Here is a 27,187-nt window from a genome sequence, read left to right as displayed (position 1 = left end):
GTTCCCTTAATTTTCCAGAAATTAAAGCGAAATGATTTATGAAGTTCTTAGGTTTTGAATGAAGTTCTCAAAATTTTCCTAAAATTCATGGAACTGCCCATAGATTACCGGATCTAAAGAATTAGATGAACAGCTTGGAACTTCCCAAAAGTCTAGACTTTCCCCATACTTTACGTGTTTTCTGTTGTTCGAACTCCCCTTTAAAGTTCTCTAGATTTCTCAGACATTTTTAAGTATTTTATAAAAGTTTCCACAAGTTTCCTACATCTTCCTCGAAGTTCCCTTAATTTTCCTGAACTTGTTGCAGCTCGCGTAACTTTCCCCTTATGTTCCCCGAACTTCTATATGGACTTCCCTGAAGTTCCCTATTTTTTCTAATGATAATTTACCTAGTAACTAACGATAACCCAAATGATAGAACTATTCCATAAACGGTTTGGATGGTACCCCAAACATGTCGTTAAGCATAATAACCATATACACAATTTATTAGAGGTGGCCCTTTTGAGTGTGGAGCAAAGCTTTTCCTACCCTTGTATACAAGCCCTGCTGGATGCATGTCGAAAATGTTTCTCATCGGCTATCCCCTCCGCCGGCTGTCGGTTTGACAGTTCGCACTTCACGACGGGCCTCCCCGTGCGAGAGCGAAAAGCGGCAAAACACCGACCATCTGAGAACGAGAGAGAGAGAGAGAACCGCCACCACAAGCGGACGCCATGTTGGAAGATTGTAGCTCTTGAAAAGCGGCCGACAGAGGTGTGAAATCCGTGTTGTTCGCGAAAAGATTGCAATTTGCACCGGTAAATCCGTATCGGTCGTGACCGAAACTATCGCCAAAAGTGAGTGCACGTTCCGGTGAATCGAGTGAGCCCATCATCAGGCCGGAAACCATGGCGTCCGAGGAGGAAATTGACGAATCTATTGCCGGTAAGTTTGTGAACGAACTGCTGCTGCTGCTGCAAGGGAAGATCGCCATCGTCTCCTGTTCCGCTAGAGCGGAGCGCTAGGGTTGCTGCTTTGTCCTGTTGGGCTCCGTCTAGTGTGCGCGTGTGACTGTGTGCGTGCGGGTGTCTGTGGGCTGCGGAAGAGGGAAATGCATAGCGCTAGCGCTACATCCAGCCGCGGTGGGTTTTCTTCTTTCCCGTGTTGTGTGCGATTCTTGTTTTTGTTATTCATCGGCTTTTGCGTTGATTGTTGTTGATGATGATCGAAAATGTGTGCGGGTGGGAGGGTGGATTGGATGCAACTTGCAACGGGGTGGGCGACATGCGGAAAATCACTAGTGAGAGGTGAACAATTACTTGTTTTTTTTTTTGCAATGTTGTTGGTCCCATGGATGGTGTTGAATGTTTACTTTGCTCCGTTTGGCTTGATATGATAGTCATCGGTTATAATTGATGTTACGATTTCATTATCATTATCAAGTAAATGAAAATATGTTTTAGGATGCGTTGATCTTACTTTTCAATCATCATTTAATGATGCTGAATTATAATTAGAACATTCGTTTTTATAGTTTTTACTGTCTTTTCAGGTAATTTGTGTAACAAAACCTGTCACTTTGAATTAGGTTAGGATAGTTGGGCTGGTAGCGAGTTACTTTTTAGTGACTTGTTCACATTTTTCAAGCCAGTGACTTAAAAGTGTCCTTTTTTAGGGCCAAGTCCAGGGCTGGTAGCAGGTCACTTTTTAGTGACTTGGTCACTATTTTCAAGTCAGACACTTTTTTCATCGAAAAGTCACTATTCCTTATGATTTAGTCACTAAAGTCACTTTATTACGACCAATGCTGAGAGCAGGGTGCCTTCCATTCATTTAATAATAAGATATTATGATGGTATTTTGTATGTGTGAAGAACAAGAAAAGATTTTAAAGTTTGTGTTTGACACATAAAACCTGAGCCTTGGTTTTTCTTGAAGGACTGAGAACTTTTATTCAGATTTTAAAATTTTAAAATATTTTATTCTTTCAATCCCACTTTGCAGCTTTGATTTTTTTTTTCGCTTTCATGAAACTCCAATGACTTTAAAACCGTCCCATGAATCTGTGATATTTAAATATATTAAAAGTTCTTATAATAAGTTTGTGTTTAAACAGTCTGGCACTTCAAAGATTTACAATTTTGTTTTCAATTCTAAAGTATTTTTTTTTTGCTTGAGAGATAATTTCAATGGGTTCTTAATAAATCGTCGGGAATTTTAAAGAGAACCCTTTCAACATTCTAAGTAGAATTTTAACAAAGTTTTGAGGAAATTTTCAAGAGTGTGTGTGTGTGTTTTCCCTCTAACCTGCACTGGCCGGCTGTGTTTTTAGGAAGAACTCTCTCTGCAATGTCGCATTTATGGTCATTGTAGACAGCTTTAGCCCGGGAGTTAGCTGAGAGTAAAGAATTTGACTTTAAAAAATCAGAGTAAAATCTGACAAGAAGAGTTGCGAACATATCTAGATAGCACTGGAATTAGGGCGTAACAGCCTTTGTAAACAATGACTTCTCTCGTTGATTTCTAGGAATTCAAGGCACGCCTACACAAAACCAACATATCCATCGAGTAGGGGTAGTCTTCACCTACTCACTCATGGTGATGTCGATTTGCCAGGGAGAGCCATGACCAGGCATGGAAAATCATTAACATTCATTTCATGCATTCATTTACATTCATTTGCCCCTAAATTTATTCATCAACAGAATTCCGCCAAATGATGTATGGAGCTTTTGTAGGTTTTGTTATTAGCTAAAACTTTTGACAGTAACTCAAATTTGTATCTCTTATGCATCACGAATTAGAGCGGGCAGAGCTCGTTACTGTTTTTCAGTGAATGTAAAATACATTCACTGAAAAACAGTAGTGGATTCTGTTTGCTCTGGTTCGTCATGCATAAGAGATCCGGATTTGACTTCTTAACAAAAGTTGTAGCTAATAACAAAACCTACAAAAGTTTGATACATCATTTTGCGGAATTCTGTTGATGAAAAAAGGTAGGGGCAAATGAATGCAAATGATTTTCCATGCCTGGCCATGACTTTCGAGAAATCTTCAAGAGAAGTCATTGTTAACAAAAGCTGTTACGCCCCAATTCCAGCTCTATCTAGATATGGAAACGTTAACTGTTGACGGAATCCAATATCCAATCCAATAGACCAATCATACATTTTCAGAGATTTCGAAAAAGATCTACACCCAATATTCTGGTTACTTTACATTGAGATCTTGAAAGTTGTACAAGCCTACGCTGCAAAAAAAAGTTACGTAAAATTTACCTGAAAAGGCACGTAGATATTTTCCATCACACTTTTCAGGTGAATAATACGTGTTTTGGGGGAGAGATTACATTTGAGTGATTCACATAGAAATCAATTGATTTTTATGTAAATATTATCGGACTTTCCGATGATCTTCAAATTCGCTAGTCGCAAACAATTTAATTACTCGTTGTAGTTTGAAGATGGTTTTCAATTTCAAATTGTAAATAGAGTTGCGAAAGTATGGTTGTTCAATTCTTGATGTTGCAGTTTGATTTTGAGCCTATTACTGAGTTGAGACAAGATAAAAATTCAGTTCCGTAGAGACGCTAGACGTTGTTCGTTGTTGCAAAATTAAGCTGCTTATGGGAATGTGCGTCTTTTAAAAGATGTTATACCTTACTGCGTCTGTCAAAATTTAACCTTCAAGTAGATTTTGCGTCTGCTCGATCCAGCTGTGTCCAACAAAAATCAATCCCTTGAGCGCATTGGAGCGCTTTTGAGCAAATGCAAGAATGATTAAGAGTTAAGCTGGGCTTAGATAAGGCAAGTCATTGATCAACTCAGTTGAATTTAATTGGCTTGAAAAGTTGAGCCTGGTTCAAATTTTTTCAATTCAAGTCAGTTAAATGGCATAGAGCGTATACAAGGCAGTTGAATTCAACTGAGTTGATCAATTGACTTGCCTTGTGTAAACCGAGCTTTAAGAGAAGATAATGATTTTTTTTTCTGAATACTTCTTGTTCTTTATTGTATTCTTATCAGCTTGATTAGCTCAGAGAACTAACTAATGAAAATTTAGGATAATGGTCTTGCTTGGAGTAGCACTTTTATGATTGAATAATGATTCAAAGATACGTAGACAAGCATTGCTTTGACAGCATAGAGTGGATGTAGTAAGTATTCTAGGTCTTCATTGTAAACCTGGTTAGCTCGTAAAATTAGCTGCACATTAAAGTTTTAGTATGGTAATGTTGCTGCTTTGCAATTTAGATGGAATTAACTTACAGAATTTTGGAGATAAAAGCGTTGTTTTTACTTTTTCCCACTGGAGGAATCCGCAAGCGAATTAGTTTTTGCTTAAGTATATTATCCGGAATAATTTTCTTACGGATGTGCTCGAGCAAAACAAATATAATGGGATTAAAAACAAGTGTTTCATATGTGAAATTAAACGGTAACCGGGAACATCCCATGAATTTAGTTGACAAATCAGGAAAAAAGATATCTCGTCCTCTCTCCGAAAACAATAAGATTCCAAGACCCTTGAACTGGTCTAGATTTTCAGGATAACTACAGTCACTTTGAAGAACAATTAAGTGAATTTTAGATTTTTTTTTCCAAAGCAAATTTGAGCTGATTTTAGAATTAATTCTAGAGATAACACCAAGGTCCTGATGAATGTGGGCGTCTTAGTGGAATACCTGTATAATGAGAGGGAGACAAATTAGTATTTTCCATTTAATTCCATTACTTTATTTGCTTATCCTTGACAGATACGCGTATTTCGTCTACAATGTGCAGACTTCTTCAGTGTCTTGTCTAGTCGAGTATTAGTACAAGGCACTGAAGAAGTCTGCATATTGTAGACGAAATACGCGTATCTGTCAAGGATAAGCAAATAAAGTAGTGGAATTAAATGGAAAATACTTATCCCTCTCTCTCTCTCATTATATTAAACACCAAAGTATTTCAGAGAATATTTTCTAGGTAGCTTTAGGAAAAACTCTAGGAGAGTTTTTACTAGATCTCCCAAGAGTGAAGAGGATTCCAGGAATATTGAAAAATACCAAGGAACGCGAGGGTACAGTTCCAAAATAAATATGCGAAGATTTATAATGATAGTCGGAGTATATTCCAAGCGCATTCCCAAAGGAATTTCTAGAGAATGTTATGAGAATTCCATGCAATTTTCAGAAGAATTTAGAGGACCATTCCAAGATAATTCTGAGCAAAAAACAATTCTCGGCGGGAAGGCAGGGAAGTGGGATTACAAGTTTTGCTCAAAAAAGCTAATAGGCCCTTTTAAATTGTTGGTATGAGGTGAATTCTACGGAGAATTTCATGTAAAGTAAAAAAAATTGAAGCTCCAGTGAATTCTTAGAAAGAGTTTAACATTCGAAGAAAGGATGAACTTTAAGATTTTTTTTGAGTGTTCTACAGAGAATTTCCAGAGAAAGAATTCTGGAGGGATCTCTGTGAAAGGAAATTAATCGAAAGGAAAGGCTTGCTACTGTCTTAGAAATTACCCTTAACCTTCGGCTTCATCGCTTTCAGTTTTGTGCTTAATTAAAATACCTAAACTACGATTACTACACCAAGCGTGACATAGCTGCTTGCAAGGGATTCAGTTGGACTGATTTGGTGAGATTGTTCCATTTTTCTACTTTTGTCTATTTAAACTTAATTTCTATGAATGCGTATCGTTTGGAATCATTTGATTCGGATGAGACTCTTAACTTTTATTTGTTTACATTGTGTTTCAATTGGTATTCTTAAGAACTTCATAAAATAAGGTTTCAATATTTAAATTGAGCAGATCGACTAGCCTGGTGGCTGCCGCTTTTGCTTACTGAGTAGAAGACCGTCGGGGATCCACATTGTAAAGATTCCCTATTTTCAGCTTTTTTACAGGCTGGAGTTGTTGTTTGAACCATTTAGTTTATCAATTTAATTTATCTGTATAACAATTATTCACAAGCATTCTTCCAGGTCAATTCAAGAATAGTTTGATGATGATAAATCTTCCTAATATTCACATTACAGTTATGACCCGATCCTGTCAATCTCTCCGCGCATCAGACTGTTATTTTTCAATAATTCCACATAATTGTAATTTCATACCTTCCTCCTTCAAGATGAATGTTTAAGATACGCATACTTTGCTAGCTGACAAAATGGGGTCATTGCTGTATAATTATTCTCTTTTTGCAGCCTTCATTCAGACTGGATCTATTGATTTAAATTATTTATGTTTTCTTCCAGCTCTTTGATGACGGAACATCACTAGATTTATACTGTAATGATTCACTCTTACAGCTTTCACCCTGGTTTTGTCTGTTGATTTGATTTGTTTGAATTGGTTTTCAGCTCTTTGGTGTTGGCAGTCGCGGGCGATCAATTTTGCTCATGCTCATGCTCTAAGTTCATTTTCAGCATTTCGATGATGGAACGTCTTCAGATTTATATTATAAGGGGGCTTATTACGGATGTCACATCACGGTGAAAAGTTGTCACTTGTCGTCACGGTGAAGTGATTCCCATTTGATTTGTACGGTAATCACGGCTCTTATTCTGAGTATCACTTTCTTATCACCGTGTAGTGACACCCGTAATAAGGCCCAATGATACACCATTTGGTTTTGGCTTCGGGCAAATCCAAGTATAATGCATGATAACACTGATTAATTTAACACCATGGTCGCATCACTTATCAAGGTGAATCCTGATCCAACGAACCCAACTTACTAACAAAATCTCCTTTTCTGTGTCTTTTGTTGGAAATTTCAGGGTTACATCTTCCTTATTGGGAGCTGAGGAGACATATAGCTGCATCATATTGTATGTAAAATAATTATTATTTTCATTGCGGAATACCAGTTTTTTTATCCATATAAATGTATTTTCATTATTACGTATTTTAATGTTCTGATATATTTCATTTCTCCATTACATATGTTTACTATATATATAAATAAATACTGGGTTGGGAGGGAGCATCAGGGTATCATTTGACCTGAAACTGGACGATTGGAGTGGTATGACAACCGGAGTCTAGGAGGGAATAAACACTATCATTTTCTTTATCCTACCGATTCGATTGTGATGGTGTGAATTCTACTCCAACAGTTTCAGTGAGATTGACGCGCCCTTCTTAACAAACCATCCTGTAGGAAGCTTAATAAGTATTGCGAATTGCGTTATTCGATTTGTTGGATCGTATCGTTGGAAGGAGATTTTTAAATTCCCGTGGATTTCGCGTAAGTGTCTCTGCTTACGGGTCCACCCCACCGTTTTTGGCCCTTCATACAGCGATATTGTGAATTCAGATCGGTAGCTCAAATTGATCTTGCTATTAAGTGGAGCTGCATACAAGACAAGATCTTCGAAGGGATGGTGGCTACCTTACATACATTACATACATACATACAATTAAAATACCTAAACTACGATAATTTCCAAAATTCCGGGAGAAATACGGAAAAATTGCTAATCGAGATTTGTTGGTCATTGGAGGCGAACCAGCCCAAGGCTGAAAGCCTCATTAATAAAGTTAAATAATAATAATAATAATTTGTTGGTCACCATGAAGCTGATTTGGAGATTTGGATGAATTTATGTCCCTTGGGTAAAATACGGATCCTTTCCCCCCCATGGACATGGAGGTTGACGGTACTGAAGCAAAGGGTTATGTTTAATCTCTTTATATTTGCAACGATGATGATTTTCCATAGTGACACATATCACCTTTATAATGCTTCAGTATGCCTCAAACGATTAATTCTTGGTTGTTAATAGAACTTCCTTGATGAAATCGGCTGCTTCATGCAGACTGAGCAATTCTGATTATAGTATCAGATTTGTTCTGTATACAGAGGAACTGGGAGGGCTTATTAGAAACTTCTCACCAATAAAGTAATGATCTTCTAGTAAATTTTGCGTATAACTTTAATAATATTTTATTTTACTTAAGCATATTATTTTTGTTATAGTCAATTAGCATACGATATGTACAAGTGATTTAATATTACTTGCTCGTTTTTGCGTAAAATAATTAATATATATTTTACTTGTAATTACCTTTGAAAGTTTTTTTTTCAAGTTTTTTTTTGTGATCTGAAAATTTTCCCAGTTTGGTTAGAAGTTTCGAAGCTAACGCATGTCCACAGGCCCAATAGAAAGATAGGCAGGAAAAGTGTATCATGAAGAATGGTTGCATGCAGGGTTGCTTCCACTCACTTGCTATTGATGAGTGATTTTCGGAGTTTTGAATTCGTTAGATGTTGTAATGGAGATTTGTGTTGTTGGATGCGGGAGGAGATTGGAGGGCGAGTGTTTGACGCATAGAGGCTGTCAATTTCGATTTCAGAGTGACGCAGTCGGCGGTTTTATGATTCGTGAGCGCTCGCGATTCGTAGAATCGTTGATTGTGACTGCAAGTGGATTTGGCGGGTTTTGTGTGTCGGACGCTTGCTTTTTGGCCTCTTCTTGTGTCTAACTTGTGCAGAGTATAATTATAACGTCTAATGGTTTTAAAATTCCTGGTTGCGTGAAATATATTTGTGAGAATATCTTTTTTAGATTTTAGTAGTCTCGTTTTGTTTGTAGTTTATATTTTATTTCTTTCATGTAATTATCGTAAATAATAGTTATTCAATAATTGATAGTTCATCCATATATTCGTACTTTGACGCGAAGTGCTGTGGATTATGAGATGCTCGATGACCCTGGAGGGATCGATTTTGCTTACTGAGTAGAAAATCATGGATTTAATTCCAAGCTCTTCCACAGCACAATAAATCGCCACCATCATTTGTATATTTGATATTGAATATTAACCTCGGAAACTATTTGCATATCAAGCAAAAAGGTAGCCCTGTATTGTCGCGAAGCGTTATGGTTCTGAGATGCTCGATGACCCTGGAGGGATCGTGTTTGCTTACTGAGCAGAAAATCATGGGTTTAATCCCAAGCTCTCCGACATGACTCTTAAAATTCATGATCACTAAACAAAATGAATATGTTCTTCCGATAGCCGGCTATCGAGAGATTAAATAAACAACAAATAAACAATACATTATTTTGGTTGCATCGCCAACTTGAGGTGAATCCTAACCGAATACCCTACCCAACCTCCAACTCCGTAGCACTTATGAGGGTGTCGCTAAGTCGGTGGCCTCTCGTTAAGTAAGTACTACATCAACATTTCCTTCCCTATCCCTAGTTATGGTAAAGATGGGCGTGGCCGGGAATAGCGACAGTCATGCTTCTGTTACTCTTGTTTAGATTGGAACCAATGTTTACTCCCCAGCATTATTCCTGAAAGTAGTCTAACTGAGAATTTCAGAAGAGACGTGAGTGTCGCTAGTATCCAATCTACGAAGTATATCATAACAACGCTAACGCTAACGCTAAAATGCGGATCCTTTCCGTTTTTGGCAACATGAGATGTCTGTATTTTTTGCAATAATATAAAATGTATGGAACGCTTTATTTAATTTGAAGTCGTACTGGACCGCTCTTCATGGGTTAGAGGTCCGTGTGTGATTTTTGAAAAAATGTCCATAAAGCACTAATATATTCTGAGGAAAGTTATAGCTGATGGAGTTGTGTTGCCAAAACCGGGTAGGCACTGCACCTGGATGTTTTTTGAAAATTACTGGAAAATCAGGGAATATCAGAGAATTTTGTTTTCTTCGTTGAGTCGACACCCTGAAGCATGAATTATACTTTATAAGAGTCATGTGATCTTTGTGGGCAAGTGCACTCCCATCACCACGTATACGTTATTTCTGGAGCAGAGGAGGAGGAGCCAAGAGTTCATTTGACAGCATGTATATACAATTTAGTGAGCTGTTTCAGCAAAACAATTTGAAACTTCGGAAGATTTTTAGGTCACTTGAAAAATAAAATCCGCTGAGTTCGCAGTACTCAGGTTAATACTAACCATTTCGCTTTTCCAACACTTAATTGATCATGACAATTCAGATGCAATATCCGTTTGTCCTGTTTATTGCCGAGTCAGGGTAAATTGACGTTTGGAAAATCCCCGTAAATTGTTACCTGATTTGTCAGGTTGGTTCAATGCATAAATTCAAAAAATGGTCTAGGAAAATTTTCAAGCTCTCGACATTTGTTCAAAAGTCAGAAATTTGAATGATCTTTAGCCGAGAAAAAAAACATCATGTCACAGATTCTTGAGTTACTTTTTAAGTCCATTAAATTGGATTGTATTTTTTTCATACTAATATTAGAATGTTAGAGTTCTTTAACTCTAAAATGTATTCCTAAATCTCTAATTTTTTACGATCGAGATTTTAAGTCCTAGACGAATTCAATTTTGTTTTATGCCCGTGATCATTCCATCTGGGAAAATTTTCCTCGTGCCATAATAATAAAAAAAAATTCTTAAAAGTTGTCTAGATTCCAGAGTTATGATTCTTTTTCTATGTTTGAGGTATTACAGAAGATTCTATTCTTGGGACGAATTGAGGAAAGTAAAAAGACGACTATTTCGTAATATCGACTACAAAGAAGAGAAGAAACTTTTATTAATATAGATACTCATGGCTAGCTTAGATCTATATACATTTAATTCTGAACTGCAGTTCTTCATGTTGTTAAATGCATCGCTTCATATATATCTTAGATCTTCAAAAGTTGATGTGCTAAATTTGCAAAAAATGTCTAAAATCGGTACTTTGAACATTTTTCTCTATTCCTCAATTTCGCGGTCTAATAACAAATTCGTGATCTGCAGAGTGAGGAAATTTACTTACTTACTTACTTAAGGGTCCTGTGCACCACCAGCGGTGCAAAGGGCCAACGTGAAAGACTTCCATCCTGGGCGGCTGCTCGCTTTTGCCTTGACCTGGGCCCAGGTCAGATTCCTATCGACTTGCTTAAGAGGAAGCTCACCGGCCCAAAAATAAAAAAATATTTTCGGAACGATTCTATTTTTCTAAAAATATTGGGAAAAATTATCAAAAATCCAAGAAAATCAGTTTCTTCCTTAGATTTTTGTCAAAAATTACATGCAAAAAAAAATTTCTATCCCATCATGAAAAAAAATTGGACTCTCAGAAAAACCGAAAAGTTGATGTTTTGTGGTTTTTTGAGTCCAACTTTATGCCATAATGACTTATAAAAAATGTTTTCGCACGTGAATTTTCTTTGATAAATTAAAAAATATGTGATTTTCTTAGAATTTTGATATCTTTTTCCAATATTTTTAGAAAAATCAAAACGTAATTATTTTTTTCGGAGCGGTGAGCTTCCTCTTAATTTCCTTATTGTGGCTCCGCCGCCATGAGCCCCTGGGTCTGCCTCTGCTGCGGTGTCCTGCCGGATTCCAATCCAGCGCTTGCTTGCAGATTTCGTTTCCGCCCCGTCGAAGTGTGTGACCGACCCACCTCCAATTTCGCTCTCGAATTTCTGTTGCTATCGGCTTCTGATGACATCGACGATGGAGCTCGGCATTCGATATCCAGTTGTGAGGCCACCAGGCACGAATTATATACCGCAGGCATCGGTTGATGAAGACCTGCAGCTTTTGAGTGTTCTCCACTGATACACACCACGTCTCACTGGCGTACAACAACACAGATTTCACGTTCGAGTTGAAAATTCGGATTTTGGTGCGTTGACTTATCTGGTTGGATCTCCATACGTTTCATAAACTCGCAAAGGCAGTCCTAGCCTTCTTGATTCGTCCCGCCGTCCGACGCTATTTGGCTGCCAAGATATTGGAAACTTTCGACCTTCTCCACTGCTTGCCCCGCTACCGTAAAGTTGGAAGGGTTGCCCGTGTTGATATCCAACGATTCGGTCTTGTTGACGTTGATGGTGACACCCGCCACAGAGGAGCATTCGGCTACGTCATTGAGCGCCGTTGTGCTAGTAGAGCAACATCATCAGCCAAATCGAAGTCGTTGAGATGCTCCATGGTAATAGGCTGCCAAAGCAGCCCACGGTTCGGTACACGGTCAACGGCTCCAACCATGATCTCGTCGATTACGATGAGAAACAGTAGCGGTGATAGTATACATCCTTGTCTCACACCAGCGACTACCCGGATAGGGTCGGACAAGGCTCCGTTATGCAGAACTCTGCACGTGAAAGCCTCATACTGCGCTTCGATGAGGTTGACGATTTTATCCGGAACTCCCTTGCGTCTCAGGGCGCCCCACAGATTCTCGTGATTGAGACGGTCGAAAGCTTTTTCGTAGTCAATGAATACCAAATAAAGGGACTCTTGGAATTCATTGACCTGCTCCAGGATGATGCGGAGCGTGACAATATGGTCCACACAAGATCTTCCGGCACGGAATCCTGCCTGCTGCCGTCGGAGAGTCGCGTCCTGTATCCGATTCAGGATAACTTTGCACAGAACTTTGAGAACAATACACAGTTAAATGATGCCTCGCCAATTGTCGCACACAGTCAGATCCCCCTTCTTTGGGACCTTCACTAAGATGCCCTGCATTCAGTCGGCCGAAAAAGTCGCGGTGTCCCAGATATTACAGAATAGTTGATGCAACATTTGTGCGGATAGCATGGGGTCAGCTTTGAGCATCTCTGCTGATATGCGATCGACCCCTGGAGCCTTGTTGGATTTCATGCTTCGGATAGCTGCTTCAATCTCCTGCAGTGATGGGGCCTCGGAATTGACGCGAGTGATGCGCCGCACCCTAGGCGGATCATGCCGAGATGTTGATGGCTGGTTGGCCGTCGAAACTTGAAGAAGTTGTTCGAAGTGCTCAATCGAGTGGGGTCGGTAAGCAACAGTCGTGTCCTTCACTGGCATCCTCGGATTCATCCTTGCTCCATTCAGGCGTCGTGAGATTTCGTAGAGGAGCCGTATATCGCCAGTGTTTGCGGCTTTCTCCCCTTCGTCGGCCAGGGAGTTCACCCACGCTCGCTTGTCCCGTCTGCAAGAGCGCTTGTCTTTTGCTTCTCTACGCTCCTCAATCTTCCGCCAGGTTTCATCTATGATCCACTCTTTCCTCTGGGTACGCAGCTCACCCAAGTTGTTCTCGCTTGTTTCTATAAAGGTATTCTTGATGGCCGTCCATTGTTCTTCTACACTGCCACCTTCTGAAACGTCCGCAGTCCGAGTCTCAAGTTCTTCAACAAAAGACCTTTTTACCGCTGGATCTTCAAGTCGGCGTCTGTTGAACCGCCGCCCGAGTCTTTCCTCCCGTCGCTGGATCCGCGCCATGCGTAGGCGGATTTCGCCGATTAGAAGGTGATGGTCAGGCGCGATGTCGGCGCTGCGTTTATTCCGGACATCAAGAAGGCTCCGTCTCCATTTCCGGCTGATGCAGATGTGGTCGATCTGATTCTCAGTATGTCCATCACGGGAAACCCACGTGACTTTGTGCACTGGTTGATGGGGGAAGAGCGAGCCCCCGATCACCATGTCGTTATTGCCACAAAATTCTGCAAACAGCTCACCGTTCTTGCTCATTTCGCCGAAACCATGGCGTCCCATGATACGCTCATAGTCCGTGTTGTCGGAGCTAGATCTAGAGATCATTGGGGAATTTCAGATCTTAAGAGCAGTTCCCATAACTTTAGTCTAGACTTTTGGAGTTAAACTGCTCCAAAAGTCTAGACTAAAGTTATGGGAAATCTATAATCGTAAATTTAGAAAAATTCAGGATAGTTTCAAGATGTGCTGAAAAAAATCGAATCCATAGATGAGGAGATAAAAGTATTTGATAGCTCCGTTAGAGTACGGCAGTGTGAAATTGTATATATTGAGAGTCGAAAGCGAGTGAGGACAACTTTTATGAAGGTACAAATCGGTTTGATCATCTCTCTCTCTCTCCAACGGGGCAGTTAGGTAAAGAGAGACGATCAAACCGATTTGTACCTTCATAAAAGTTGTCCTCGCTTGCTTTCTACTCTATATATATATATAAACAAATTCACAATGCCGTACTCTAACGAAACTATCAACTCTATACTTTCATCTCCTCATCTATCGTATAAAAATTACCACTCTATTATTAGATAGTTTCCTGATATTAAGTGAAGTTCCGAGTACATACAGCATAATGCAATTCACTTAAGCAAATTTTCAGCAACTCACTTACAATAAGTTCTGTGGAATTATGGGGTATTCCAAGAATTTTATGATTAATCCGAAAACGTCAGAAGCGTCAGGGAATTATGAATATATATCAGAAAATTTGCCGGATTATTAACAAATTGAGAGAACTTCAAGTAGGCATCGATAAGTTCAGAACGTTTATAATGGTTATAACACAGACAAACAGACACAACACATTGAATATTTGTCACTGTAAAACATCATCGCTAAAACATTCCCGCCATCTGTTGAGTACACTGTGGTAGGCACTGCGTTGAACAGATGGCGGTAGTGTGGAGAGAATTGACTATGCGCGCCACAGGTGGCGGTACTACCAACTACGATACTTTTAAATTGTCCGTTAAATGCTTGTTCGATGAACTACTTGTGAGTGTTGTGTCTGTTTGTCTTTGGTTATAAGATTAGGTTAGGTTAAGTTTTCTATATAAACGAGGCTTTCAGTCTGGGTCTGATTCGCCTTTAGTTATAATACTGAAGGATTGAAACTTTCCTCAGAATTACCTTTGGTTCTCCCTTAGAATCCACCAGGAATTCAAATTTCTCGTTACAACCCTGAAATAGGTTTGTGACTCGAAGAGTTAATTTGTTTAAACATCCCAAAACATGTCTCCGTGACTTATAAATATGACCTATTTTTAACAATTTTCCTCCCTTTTATTCCCCTTCCAGAGGAGGAGGCAGGCGTAGACGAGACGGGTGCTGACACCTCTCTGGCTGCGGAGGAGAACTCTGAAGACGAAGCGCTGAAGACCGTAGCGCAAGCGCAGGACGAAGACGAAGACTACGAGCCGGAAGACAACCGCAGCAAGAAGAGCAAGAAGGGTAAGAAGCGCAAGGCGCGTGGAGAAGAGAAGAGCAAGGGTCGCAAGAAGAAGAAGCGAAAGAAGAACGACAGTGGAGACGAGAGCGAAGTCCGGCAGAGTGACGATGGAGGAGCCGTCGCTGCGGATTCGGATTACGAGAGGCCCAAGCGAAGCTCTCGCGACAAGAAGAAGGGCAAGGACGAGAAGAAGGAAGACAAAAAGGGCGACGCCGATTACAACATGCCGTCGATCGAGGAGGTTTGCAGTACGTTCAATCTGACCGATGTCAAGATCGAGTACAGCGAGGAGGATTATGACAACTTGGTAACTTACAAGGCGTTCCTACAGCATGTTAGGCCGATCTTGCAGAAGGAGAACCCGAAGGCTCCGATGTCAAAGCTAATGATGTTGATTCCGCCCAAGTGGCGAGAGTTCAGCGAAGAGAATCCAAATCTCCAGAACGAGGAAGCAGAGGAAAAGGAAGAAGAGGAGCCACCGCCATCGCCAGAATATGTTCCAAAGTCTAGTCGTTCGAGGGCTAAGATCGAAAAGAGAGATGAGGATATGATCTACGATGACGATGACGATGATGAAGAGGAACTGGAGAGGGAGAGGAGCAAGAAGAAGAGCAAAAAGGGTGCTTCAAGTGCTAAAAAGGGCAAGAAGCCAAAGGTACCGACACTGAAGATCAAATTCGGCAGGAAGAAGAACGCCAGCTCCGACGAAGATCCGGATGCCAGCAACGGTTCGGAACGGGACTCGGATGCCGAGTTCGAAAAGATGCTCCAACAGTCGGAGGAAAAAGCGGATAAGGAAAAGGATAAACCAGAAAACGACTCCACTGCTCAAGCGGAAGGGGCTGATCCTCCGGTTCGCAAGAAGGCCAAAACTAAGATCGGAAACAAATCCAAGAAGAAGGGTCGTTCGAAGAAGAGAGCAGAGGGCGAGGATGGAGAATTCGAGCATCAGGATTACTGCGAAGTCTGCCAGCAGGGAGGCGAAATCATCCTTTGCGATACTTGCCCGAAAGCGTACCATCTGGTATGTTTAGATCCAGAACTGGAAGACACTCCGGAGGGCAAATGGTCCTGCCCGACTTGCGAGGCCGAAGGGCCGGCAGATGATGACGATGACGAACATCAGGAGTTCTGCCGGGTCTGCAAGGACGGTGGAGAGATGCTTTGTTGCGACAGTTGCCCATCCGCTTATCATACGTTCTGTTTGACACCGCCTCTGGACGACATTCCCGACGGTGACTGGCGTTGTCCACGTTGCAGTTGTCCTCCTATTCCCTACAAGGTTCAGAAGATTCTTACCTGGCGTTGGACCGATAAACCGATCGATCTTAACGAACCGTCAACTTCGAAGGCAGTACCATCCCGCCGTAGGGAGTACTTTGTCAAATTCGCCGACATGTCCTACTGGCACTGTGATTGGGTCACGGAACTGCAGTTGGATGTCTTCCATCCACTGATGTACCGTTTCTACATACGGAAGTACGACATGGAAGAACCTCCGAAGCTCGAGGAAATGCTGGACGAGGAGGATGGCCGTTACAAGCGTATTCTCAAGATGCGTGAAAGTGACCGCGACGATACGGAACTGGAGGAGAAGTTCTACAAGTATGGTGTCAAACCGGAATGGCTGATGGTCAATCGGGTCATCAATCATCGGACCATGCGCGATGGGCGAACACTGTACTTTGTCAAATGGCGTGAACTGTCCTACGATCAAGCCACTTGGGAAGAGGATGACGACGAAATTCCAGGATTAAAGACGTTTGTCGAGTATTATCTGGATCTGCGCGCAAATTGCAACAACGAAATGAACAGCAGTGTCAGTAGCAAAAAGAACAAGAAGAAGGGCCGCAAATCGAGAACCAAAGAGCTAGAGGACGATGATCGTATAGGACCGAGGCGTTACACGCCCCCACCAGATAAACCGACGACGGATCTGAAGCGGAAGTACGAAGTGCAACCGTCGTATTTGGACGACACTGGCATGAGGCTGCATCCGTATCAGCTGGAAGGTATCAACTGGTTGCGTTACTCCTGGGCCAATGAAACCGATACCATTCTGGCCGATGAGATGGGTCTGGGTAAAACCATTCAAACGGCGACCTTCCTCTATTCGCTGTACAAGGAAGGTCACTGCCGGGGACCTTTCCTGGTGGCGGTCCCGCTCTCTACGATCATCAACTGGGAACGTGAGTTAGAGACGTGGGCTCCCGATCTCTACTGTATCACCTACGTCGGAGACAAGGACTCGCGAGCGATCATCCGAGAACACGAACTGTCATTCGAGGAGGGTGCTGTCCGAGGTGGACGAGCCTCCAAGATTCGAGCCAGCACGCTCAAGTTCAACGTGCTGTTGACGAGCTACGAAATGGTGTCGTTCGATGCCGCTTGTCTTGGTTCGATCGACTGGGCCGCACTGGTAGTCGACGAAGCGCATCGTTTGAAATCCAATCAGAGCAAGTTCTTCAAAACGCTTTCGAACTACAACATCAACTACAAGCTGCTGCTGACGGGTACACCGCTGCAGAACAACCTGGAGGAGTTGTTCCATTTGCTGAACTTCTTGAACAAGAACAAGTTCAACGACTTGAGTACGTTCCAGGCGGAGTTCGCCGATATCAACAAGGAGGATCAGGTGAGTTGTGCGTTTCATTATTAGATGATATTGGGGTGTGATCGATACTGAGTGCTGACCGTTACGTTATGGAACAATACAACAGCTGAATTGTAAGACCCACGTCCTCGCTATGTCGATTTGTCCATGCCAATGGTTTCGCTCTGTTTGTCCAACCTCATTCCTTCCTGGTTTATTTCGTTCCGCCTACTAGGTGGCTTCCTAAGCCCTCTATTAAGATCAGAAAGTGGGCGGCTTCAGTTCGTAACTCTTCCGTCCATGTTTTTTAAGGTTAGAACCGTTTAGGGAGTCCCGGATATTCGTTGTGATTTCGCCCGGGAGTTTCTGTCTTCCTTTCGGAAGATTCTTCCGCTTCTTTCAAGCTAACTCAGGAGGTGTCTTCCAGCTTCCATCTTCTCCCGGCCACATTTTCAACTTGGATTGGAAATTTCTTTCGAGTTCTCCCAAAAGTTTCTCCAGATTTCAACTAACTGGATATTTATTCCTATATTCTTTTGGCTTCCTCTGGAATGGTCTTTCGGTTACCCAAGAAGCTGTAATCGATTTATTCTGAAAGATTAATCTCAGTTCCCTCTAAAGATTTAAGCGACTTTTACTGGAACGAACTGTCTTCGGAATTTCTCCAGAAGCGTTTTTGTAACTTCCGACCGTTCCCGGAAGCGTCTCCAAACTTTGTTGGGAAATTTTAATTTTTGCTTTATTCCTTAAAAAGTTTCCGCCTTCTTTTAGAGTTATCTCCTGTCTTCTACCGAAAGTGTTTCATATTTTTCCAGTTTTTCCGCTTTTTTTTGTTTCAACCTTATTTTTTTCGATTTCTCCGGAAGTTAAATTCAATTACTCCAGAACTTTCTTCCTGTTCCCCCCAAATGTATATCTAAACTTACCGCAGAAGCCTCTTCTATCCTTCCTCGGATGTTTCTTCTGAATTTCCCCGGTTGGTTGAACAAATTAGTTGTTTACTGGAAAACCGATTCAGATTCTCGGAAAGTGGAAATCGTGATGTTTAATAAATTTACCGAAATTGGTTTCCCTCGGGTAGAAGACACTACCGAGGATCACCCCATCCTAGTTAAGTAATCCTTCCGTTCAGGCACGATAAGGTTCTGCTCCCAATGATTCGATCGTACAACTAATAGTCATCTTCCCATTGCTTACCTGCTTTACGATTACTGAACGTCTATTCTCCTCCTACACCCCTACCTCACCTCCTTAGGTAAAAAAATTGCACGAAATGTTGGGTCCGCACATGCTGCGTCGTCTCAAGGCGGACGTCCTGAAGAACATGCCCACCAAGTCGGAGTTCATCGTCCGTGTCGAGCTGTCCCCACTGCAGAAGAAGTACTACAAGTACATCCTGACCCGTAACTTCGAAGCCCTGAACCCGAGGGGCGGCGGCGGTGCATGCTCGCTGATCAACATCATGATGGATCTGAAGAAGTGCTGTAACCACCCGTATCTGTTTCCAGCGGCTGCCGAGGAGGCTCCCCTCGGTCCCGGTGGAAGCTACGAAAACCAAGCACTGACCAAAGCTGCCGGAAAGTTGGTCCTGCTGGAGAAGATGCTGAGGCTGTTGAAGGAACAAGGACATCGTGTGTTGATCTTTTCGCAAATGACAAAGATGTTGGACATTATGGAGGACTTCTTGGAAGGATTTGGGTACAAGTACGAGCGTATCGATGGTGGCATCACAGGAACGTTGCGCCAGGAAGCGATTGACAGGTTCAATGCTCCGGGTGCTCAGCAGTTCTGTTTCTTACTGTCCACCAAAGCCGGAGGTTTGGGTATCAACTTGGCAACGGCTGATACAGTCATCATCTACGATTCGGATTGGAACCCTCACAATGATATTCAGGCGTTTTCACGTGCTCATCGTATTGGTCAAGCGAACAAGGTTATGATCTATCGATTTGTGACGAGGAATTCCGTGGAGGAGCGAGTGACGCAGGTTGCCAAGAGGAAGATGATGTTGACCCATTTAGTGGTACGACCAGGAATGGGTGGAAAGGGAACCAACTTCACCAAACAGGAGTTGGATGATATTCTTCGCTTCGGTACGGAGGAGTTGTTCAAAGAAGATGGAAAGGACGAAGAAGCTATCCATTACGATGACAAGGCTGTCGCAGAGCTGCTGGATCGTTCCAACAAAGGTGTGGAAGAGAAGGAAAACTGGGCGAACGAGTATCTGTCGTCGTTCAAGGTCGCTTCCTATTCGACGAAGGAAGACGTGGAGGAGGAAGTCGATACGGAGATCATCAAACAGGACGCGGAGAATTCGGATCCCGCTTACTGGGTCAAGCTGCTGCGACATCACTACGAGCAGCACCAGGAAGATCTCTCGCGAACGCTGGGCAAAGGAAAGCGTGTCCGCAAGCAGGTTAACTACACTGATGGAGGAGTGGTACAAGCTGATCCGGTCAAAGAAGATTCTACCTGGCAGGAGAATGTTTCGGATTATAATTCGGACTACTCCGGAAATTCCGATGACCAGGGCGATGAGGATGATGAGGACGGAGATTTGAACCGTCGTAGCAAGAGGAGAATCGAGCGCAATCAAGCCGAGAAAGATAATCGTCCTCTACCGCCGTTGTTGGCACGAGTCGGTGGTAACATCGAGGTCCTAGGCTTCAACGCTCGCCAAAGGAAGAGTTTCCTGAATGCGATCATGCGCTACGGAATGCCTCCACAGGATGCTTTCAACTCACAGTGGTTGGTACGGGATTTGCGAGGCAAATCCGAGCGAAACTTCAAGGCATACGTTTCACTCTTTATGAGACATCTGTGCGAACCGGGTGCGGATAACGCGGAAACCTTTGCCGATGGAGTACCACGGGAAGGTCTTAGCCGGCAGCATGTGCTGACTAGAATCGGTGTCATGTCCTTGATCCGGAAGAAGGTGCAAGAATTTGAGCACATCAATGGGTACTACAGTATGCCGGAGTTAATCAAGAGGCCGTGCGAGCCGGTCAAGTCTGCAATAGGAGATGCTAGCAGTGAGACACCGAAGTCGGCAACGACCAGCACGAGTGCTACTCCGGCGACCAGCGCTGCTCCTAGCCCAGCTCCGACGCCAGTCGATAAAGAGGACGATACTAGTACTTCAGCGGAAGATAAGGAGAAGAAGGAGGTGGCGGAAGATAAAAAAGAAGACGTAAAGAAGGAAGGATCGGAAGTTGCAGGAGACAAGCCGGATGGGGATAAGAAGGCTGAAGAAAAGTCTGAATCTGTAGAGGTGAAATCCGAGGAGGATGTGAAGAAAGAAGGAGAATCCTCGGATGAGAAGAAGTCGGAGGGTGATGATGTCAAATCGGAAGATTCCAAGGACGAAACCAAGGCTGATAAGCCTAAGGAGGAAGATAGCAAGAGCGAAGCTCCCGCCTTGGTCGAAGCCAAGAAGGAAGAAATCGATGACGATGATGTCAAGATCACATCGGACAAGAAGGAAGAGGACAAACCAATCGCGATTGACGACGATGATGATGATGTTGTTATCGTCAAAGATGATGACGAAGATATCAAGAAACCGCCCGGTAAGGCGGAACAAATTGAAGTTCACAAGCGGCAGTTTATGTTCAACATTGCCGATGGAGGATTCACGGAACTGCACACTCTTTGGATCAACGAAGAGAAGGCAGCCGTTCCCGGAAGGGAGTACGAAATCTGGCACCGCCGTCACGATTACTGGCTGTTGGCCGGTATTGTCACTCACGGCTACGGTCGCTGGCAAGATATTCAGAACGATATCCGGTTCGCAATCATCAACGAGCCCTTCAAGATGGATGTCGGCAAGGGTAACTTCCTGGAAATCAAGAACAAATTCCTCGCTCGTCGCTTCAAGCTTCTGGAACAGTCCCTGGTCATCGAGGAACAGCTTCGACGCGCTGCAGTTTTGAATCTGGCCCAGGATGCCAGCCATCCGGCAATGGCCCTGAATGCTCGCTTCGCCGAAGTCGAGTGCCTCGCCGAATCCCATCAGCATTTGAGCAAGGAATCTCTGGCCGGAAACAAACCGGCCAATGCCGTCTTGCACAAGGTTCTGAATCAGCTGGAGGAGCTTTTGTCGGACATGAAGAGCGATGTTTCCCGTCTACCGGCCACCCTGGCCCGCATTCCACCCGTTGCTCAACGGCTGCAGATGTCCGAACGGTCGATCCTGTCCCGGCTGGCGGCCACTGGAAACACCGTACAGCCAAATCGTAAGTGTAATTGTCCACTCTTCCACCAAACTGGAAGTTAATGGAATTTAAATTTTTCTCTTATTTGTTTTTTTTTCTCGAAAAAGCAGCTCCCCTTACGCAGTTCCCGGCCGGCTTCCAAGGGACAAGCTTACCTGGATTTGCGGCGGCAGCTGCCGCAGCGGCAAACTTTGCCAACTTCCGACCGACGTTCTCGGTACCGGGACAACCAACGCCGAGCTACCCCAGCGGCTCCGGAACGTCCAAATAAATCGCTCCCGGCGAACAGGATAAGAAAGAAAGTTCATTCTACCCATTCGCTTACGATTTTAGTTGTATACTAATTATTATGTATGTGTATTACGATATATTGTAGGTTTAGATTTTAGATTCCTTCCTCTGTGTTCTATCCTTTGACCTCTTTTTTTCCCTTTGTGTGACCCTAAGGGAAGATCTCCTTGAGCACTGTTTCCTTTTTCGTTCCCAATCTGCTCCCCGTAAAAGTTTGAATCTAATGTGAAAACTTCTTTTTTGTGAAGATTTTTTTTTATTTATACTCTTCCACCCACACGACATCCCCCAATTGAATGAAATGAGCAGAAAATAATACAAAAGTTATTAAATTGGTCAAAAACAAACTACGTTTTACGATTAAGATGACTTAGTTGAGTGATAACACTAGAATTATCAAACCATACAGATTAAAGTATAAACGGATCCAATTTGAAAATCAATAAAAAAAAACTGAATAAAACATCTTGTTGGTGTCTGGCGTAGTTTTTCGTGTTGTGTGTAGCTGCACCGGGAGGTTGTGAGTAGAAAGAAAGAATACTGTCCTTTTCATTGTTGAGTGTACAACTTCAACCGATTGGGTTTTCATGTTCATTCGTGTCTACTTTCAGGGTGAAGAAATAGTAGAGATTTTTCCTGATAATGGGATGAAGTTTATTTGAAAAGGTACAAGATTTTTGGATTGTAGGGGTAATGGATGAAATGTCGGCCTAAATACCCCTTATTTGAGCCCATATATAAATTCTCGCGTAACATTTGAATAGGGCCTATGATCAAAATGTAAACAAACCGATTTTTGATACCATTCTGTAGCACTGATAATTAGCTACCAGTCGTATAGGAATGTTCCGCATTAGTCTAGTACTTGAAAGAATCCTGGAAAATGATACATCTATCATTTTTCTTGTCATTATTAATGCCTGCTGCACATCAAGGATGTGAAACAAACAATAAAGCGGCCAGGCCTACTGTGTAGCGTTAAGTTAATTTTTGTGGAAGTGAATGTTTACCATGTCTACTTAATAAGTATAGACAGTGGTTAACATTTAATCCACAGGTAATCAAAGAGCGGGGACATACCGTACCAACCGCTCCGTATGCAGGGCTATATAAATCGTTGGGAGTGACAGAGCTAAGAAAGTTAATGTACACTCCTTGATTGTCCGATCTCCTGGGATGGAACACAGGTATTTACCCCTTGTGTTCGAGCGTACAGTCCTCCCTCCGTACAAGCGTGGACGGCACCGCCATCCCACTGCCATCCCTCAATCGATCCAGCCGACCTCAGTCGAAGGACAACAGAGAGCGGTGTGCGGACGTAACCTATACGGAGGGAATGCTGTATTCGCCTAGGTTATAGCGCCTTTGCTCGCTACCATTTTCTTCTAGCGGTTGGGACCTGAGCACTAACTCTTGTCCTAGCCCTATATGGCATATGGTTATAGCGCCATTACTCGCTTTCTGAAAAGAGAAGAAGGGAAGGGAAGGAGAGGAAAAGGACTTGGGAAAAGGAAATGCGGAATTCCTTTCCTCATTAGTATTTGTATCGTCAACTTTTATGAAAACTATATAAATCATTCTTCCTTGGTCAGAGGTATTATTACGACATTTGAATAAGATTGTCTTATCATTTCCCTAATAAAAATAACCATAAAAGATAGCTTAACGACGTGTTCGGGGTATCATCCAAACCCTATGTGGGATGGTTTACCTATCCGAGATACAGTTCGTTTATGGTATTTGTTTATTAGGGTTGTTATTCAAAATTTAATGTTATAATGATCAACATAGCTTTGGATTATCCAATATAAATCGGTAACACTGTCCTGCAACCGATGTAGGAAGCACCAAAGAATATATATAGACAAATCTCAAAAACACAGTTTTAACTGATAGTACTTTATAAACATCAAACTGTCCAATATTGGATCCTGCCAATTATTAGCACCAGAATAAATTGCAACGGACTCACCAAATTGATCCATGAACGATGTCTTGTTACAGTGATCTCCATACTCAAGGGTTGGTTGACTGGGCTCGAAAATAGGTTTTCCTATTCTTAGTATCGGACAAGCGAACCAAAAATCCTGTATGGCCAATCAGTTGATTAGTCAGATGATGAAAGCACAATTGTGGCTGAATGGATTCAGGCTGCTAATCGGAGAATCTGACCCACTTGTAAGGAACACAAAGAGCCACAAAGAACAACCAATGGTGCTAGGTTCCGAGATGATCAGTGGTTTAAGAACTCTGGGGTGGCAAATAGTTGAAGGAACACTAATTACAACTTCACAAAAGTCTAGAAAAAACGGAGCAAAAATTGACGGCTGAAAATTTTCTAAGTCTCTCTTCGAGCACCGTATAGGAATGTTCCGCATTATCGATAAAAATCATTAAAAATAACTTGATTTTAAAAACGGCCGATCCACGAAATTTTTCCAATCATTCATGCTAAAACGGCCTAACCTCGGGCCTAACATATATTTTTTTTTCGCTCGATGAGGTTCCATTCATAAGCCTAGCGACGTAGAAGGGCCGATGATTGAAAAATTTCAAATCAAAGCTAGGCCCTACTGCTTGAGGCAGGGCCGATGATTTATTTGACGTTAAGAAAAGGCTTAGCAAAGGGCCTACAATTTATGATGACAAGCACAACGGCTTAACAAAAAGGGCCTAACCATTTAAAGATTCACAAAAAGGCTTATTACTGTGATATTAAATTTTTATCGATTTTCATGTATTTTTGAAAACGTTTCGCATGTTTTGGATATTGTGTACTGAGATATAGTTACTATTGTTATTGTGAACAATATAAATGCCTAAAATACTTCAATTTATTTATATAGGAATTAAATACTGGCGGAAAAATTTACAATTCATTTTCTGGATTGTTTACATTTTGGACATAGGCCCTTTTCAAATGTTACGCGGGAATTCAGCAATAGACTGAATTTTCAATAGCGACCACAAATAACCAGTAATATCGTCCCAATAACGCGTTCATCTAGAAAAAAAGATAAATAGCAGATTTTTAGCGATCGGCCCAATCTTAGAGCCATTTAGTTGAGTAGAATTAAATGGAAGATAACCTTTTTTGCGGAGCGATACAGACAAGCGCGGAACAGACAAAACTCGGTTTTCCGAAGGAAGAACCGTCAGCAGGAAGACCGAGATTGCGAGGCGATGGAAAATCTGTACCGCGTAAACGACACACGGAAGTTTTACGAGAAGCTAAATAGTTCGCGCAAAGGCTACGTGCCGCAAGCCGATATGCGCAAGGACTTGGACGGTAACCTTCTCACGAACGAGTGTGAGGTGATTGAGAGGTGGAAGCAGTACTATGACGAGCACCTCAACGGTGAAGCAGCAGAAAACGAAGGTGGCACGGCAACAGACCTTGGAGCACGCGCAGAAGACGACAGGCTACCGGCCCCTGATCTTCAAGAAGTTGAGGAGGAGATCGGTCGGCTGAAGAACAACAAAGCAACTGGTGTAGATCAACTACCAAGTGAGCTATTGAAATACGGTGGTGAAGCACTGGCTAGAGCGCTGCACTGAGTAATTGCCAAGATTTGGGAGGAGGAGATATTACCGGAGGAGTGGATGGAAGGTGTCGTATGCCCAATCTACAAAAAGGGCGACAAGTTGGATTGCTGCAACTACCGCGCGATCACACTGCTGAGCGCCGCCTACAAGGTACTCTCCCAAATGCTATGCCGCCGTCTGTCACCATATGCAAGAAAGTTGCCCGCGCTACCACGGACCAAATTTTCGCGATTCGGCAGGTTCTGCAGAAATGCCGCGAATACAACGTGCCCACACATCATTTGTTCATCGATTTCAAATCCGCATACGACACAATTGATCGAGATCAGCTATGGCAGATTATGTACGAGCACGGATTTCCGGATAAACTGACGCGATTGGTCAAGGCGACGATGGATCGAGTGATGTGCGTTGTTCGAGTATCGGGGACACTCTCGAGTCCCTTTGAATCTCGAAGGGGGTTACGGCAGGGTGATGGACTTTCGTGTCTGCTGTTCAACATCGCGTTAGAAGGTGTGATCAGAAGATCTGGGATAGACACGAGTGGCACGATATTCAGGAAGTCCATCCAGCTCCTTGGTTTCGCCGATGACATTGACATTATGGCACGGAACTTTGAGATGATGGCGGAAACGTACAACAGACTGAAGGCTGGAGCTAGACGGATTGGACTTGCCATCAACGCATCAAAGACAAAATACATGAAAGCAAGAGGTTCTAGGGAAGACAATGTTAGCCTCCCACCCCGAGTTCAGATTGACGGTGACGAAATCGAGGTGGTCGATGAGTTCGTGTATTTGGGCTCACTGGTGACCGCCGAAAATGATACCAGCAGAGAAATTCAAAGACGCATTATGGCAGGGAATCGTGCCTACTTTGGACTCCGGAGGACGCTCCGGTCGAATAAAATTCGCCGCCGCACGAAGTTGACTGTCTACAAGACGCTGATTAAACCGGTGGTCCTTTACGGCCACGAGACCTGGACTATGCTCGTGGAGGACCAACGCGCCCTTGGTGTTTTCGAACGGAAGGTGTTGAGTACCATCTACGGTGGAGTGCAGATGGATGACGGAACGTGGAGGAGGCGAATGAACCACGAATTGCACCAGCTGCTGGGAGAACCATCCATCGTCCACATTGCAAAAATTGGGCGACTACGGTGGGCTGGGCACGTCGTAAGAATGCCGCACGACGACCCAGTGAAAATGGTTCTAGAAAGCGACCCAACAGGAACAAGAAGAAGAGGCGCGCAGCGGGCAAGGTGGATCGACCAAGTAGAAGGTGACCTGCGGACCCTTCGCAGACTACGAGGCTGGCGAACTGTGGCCATGGATCGAGTAGAGTGGAGACGACTTCTTCGGACAGCAGAGGACAACAAGGCCTTAGTCTGATTGGTAAGGTAAGTAACCGTGAGCGGTCAATCATGCTCATGCTCAGTTGTCATTCTTGCCTTCATTGCAAGGTCGATTTGATCGATTCTATTTATACCCTTCGGAGTATTGAAACACCCTCCAAAGGAATCGGTGATCTACCCGCGTTAGGTTAATCTATGAACTAAACCCTACGTGACTGTAAAATCGATCTTTCCTTATGTGGTATTGATGCATGTTAACTTTTCGCGGCTGTCGGATTCAACGCGCCTAC

The 27,187-nt window shown here is 42.8% G+C and overlaps 1 protein-coding gene across 1 annotated transcript; it reads left to right on the top strand.

Annotated features, from left to right (window-relative positions):
* The first annotated feature begins 726 nt into the window (after positions 1-726).
* Positions 727-22,440, top strand: Mi-2 (chromodomain-helicase-DNA-binding protein Mi-2 homolog). Its single transcript, XM_065226490.1, has 4 exons — positions 727-927; positions 14,749-17,534; positions 18,748-21,727; positions 21,817-22,440. Exons 1-4 carry the CDS (start codon positions 891-893, stop codon positions 21,975-21,977), a joined length of 5,964 nt encoding a protein of 1,987 aa, XP_065082562.1. The 5' UTR covers positions 727-890; the 3' UTR covers positions 21,978-22,440.
* The last annotated feature ends 4,747 nt before the right edge of the window (positions 22,441-27,187 follow it).

The sequence above is a fragment of the Ochlerotatus camptorhynchus genome, unplaced genomic scaffold (assembly GCF_037179485.1).
Source record: "Ochlerotatus camptorhynchus isolate MF236.1 unplaced genomic scaffold, CSIRO-AGI_Acam_v1.1 ptg000022l, whole genome shotgun sequence".
Taxonomy (NCBI): domain Eukaryota; kingdom Metazoa; phylum Arthropoda; class Insecta; order Diptera; family Culicidae; genus Ochlerotatus; species Ochlerotatus camptorhynchus.
The sequence above is the reverse complement of the archived record's forward strand: the minus strand, read 5'-3'. Positions and strand labels throughout refer to the sequence as shown.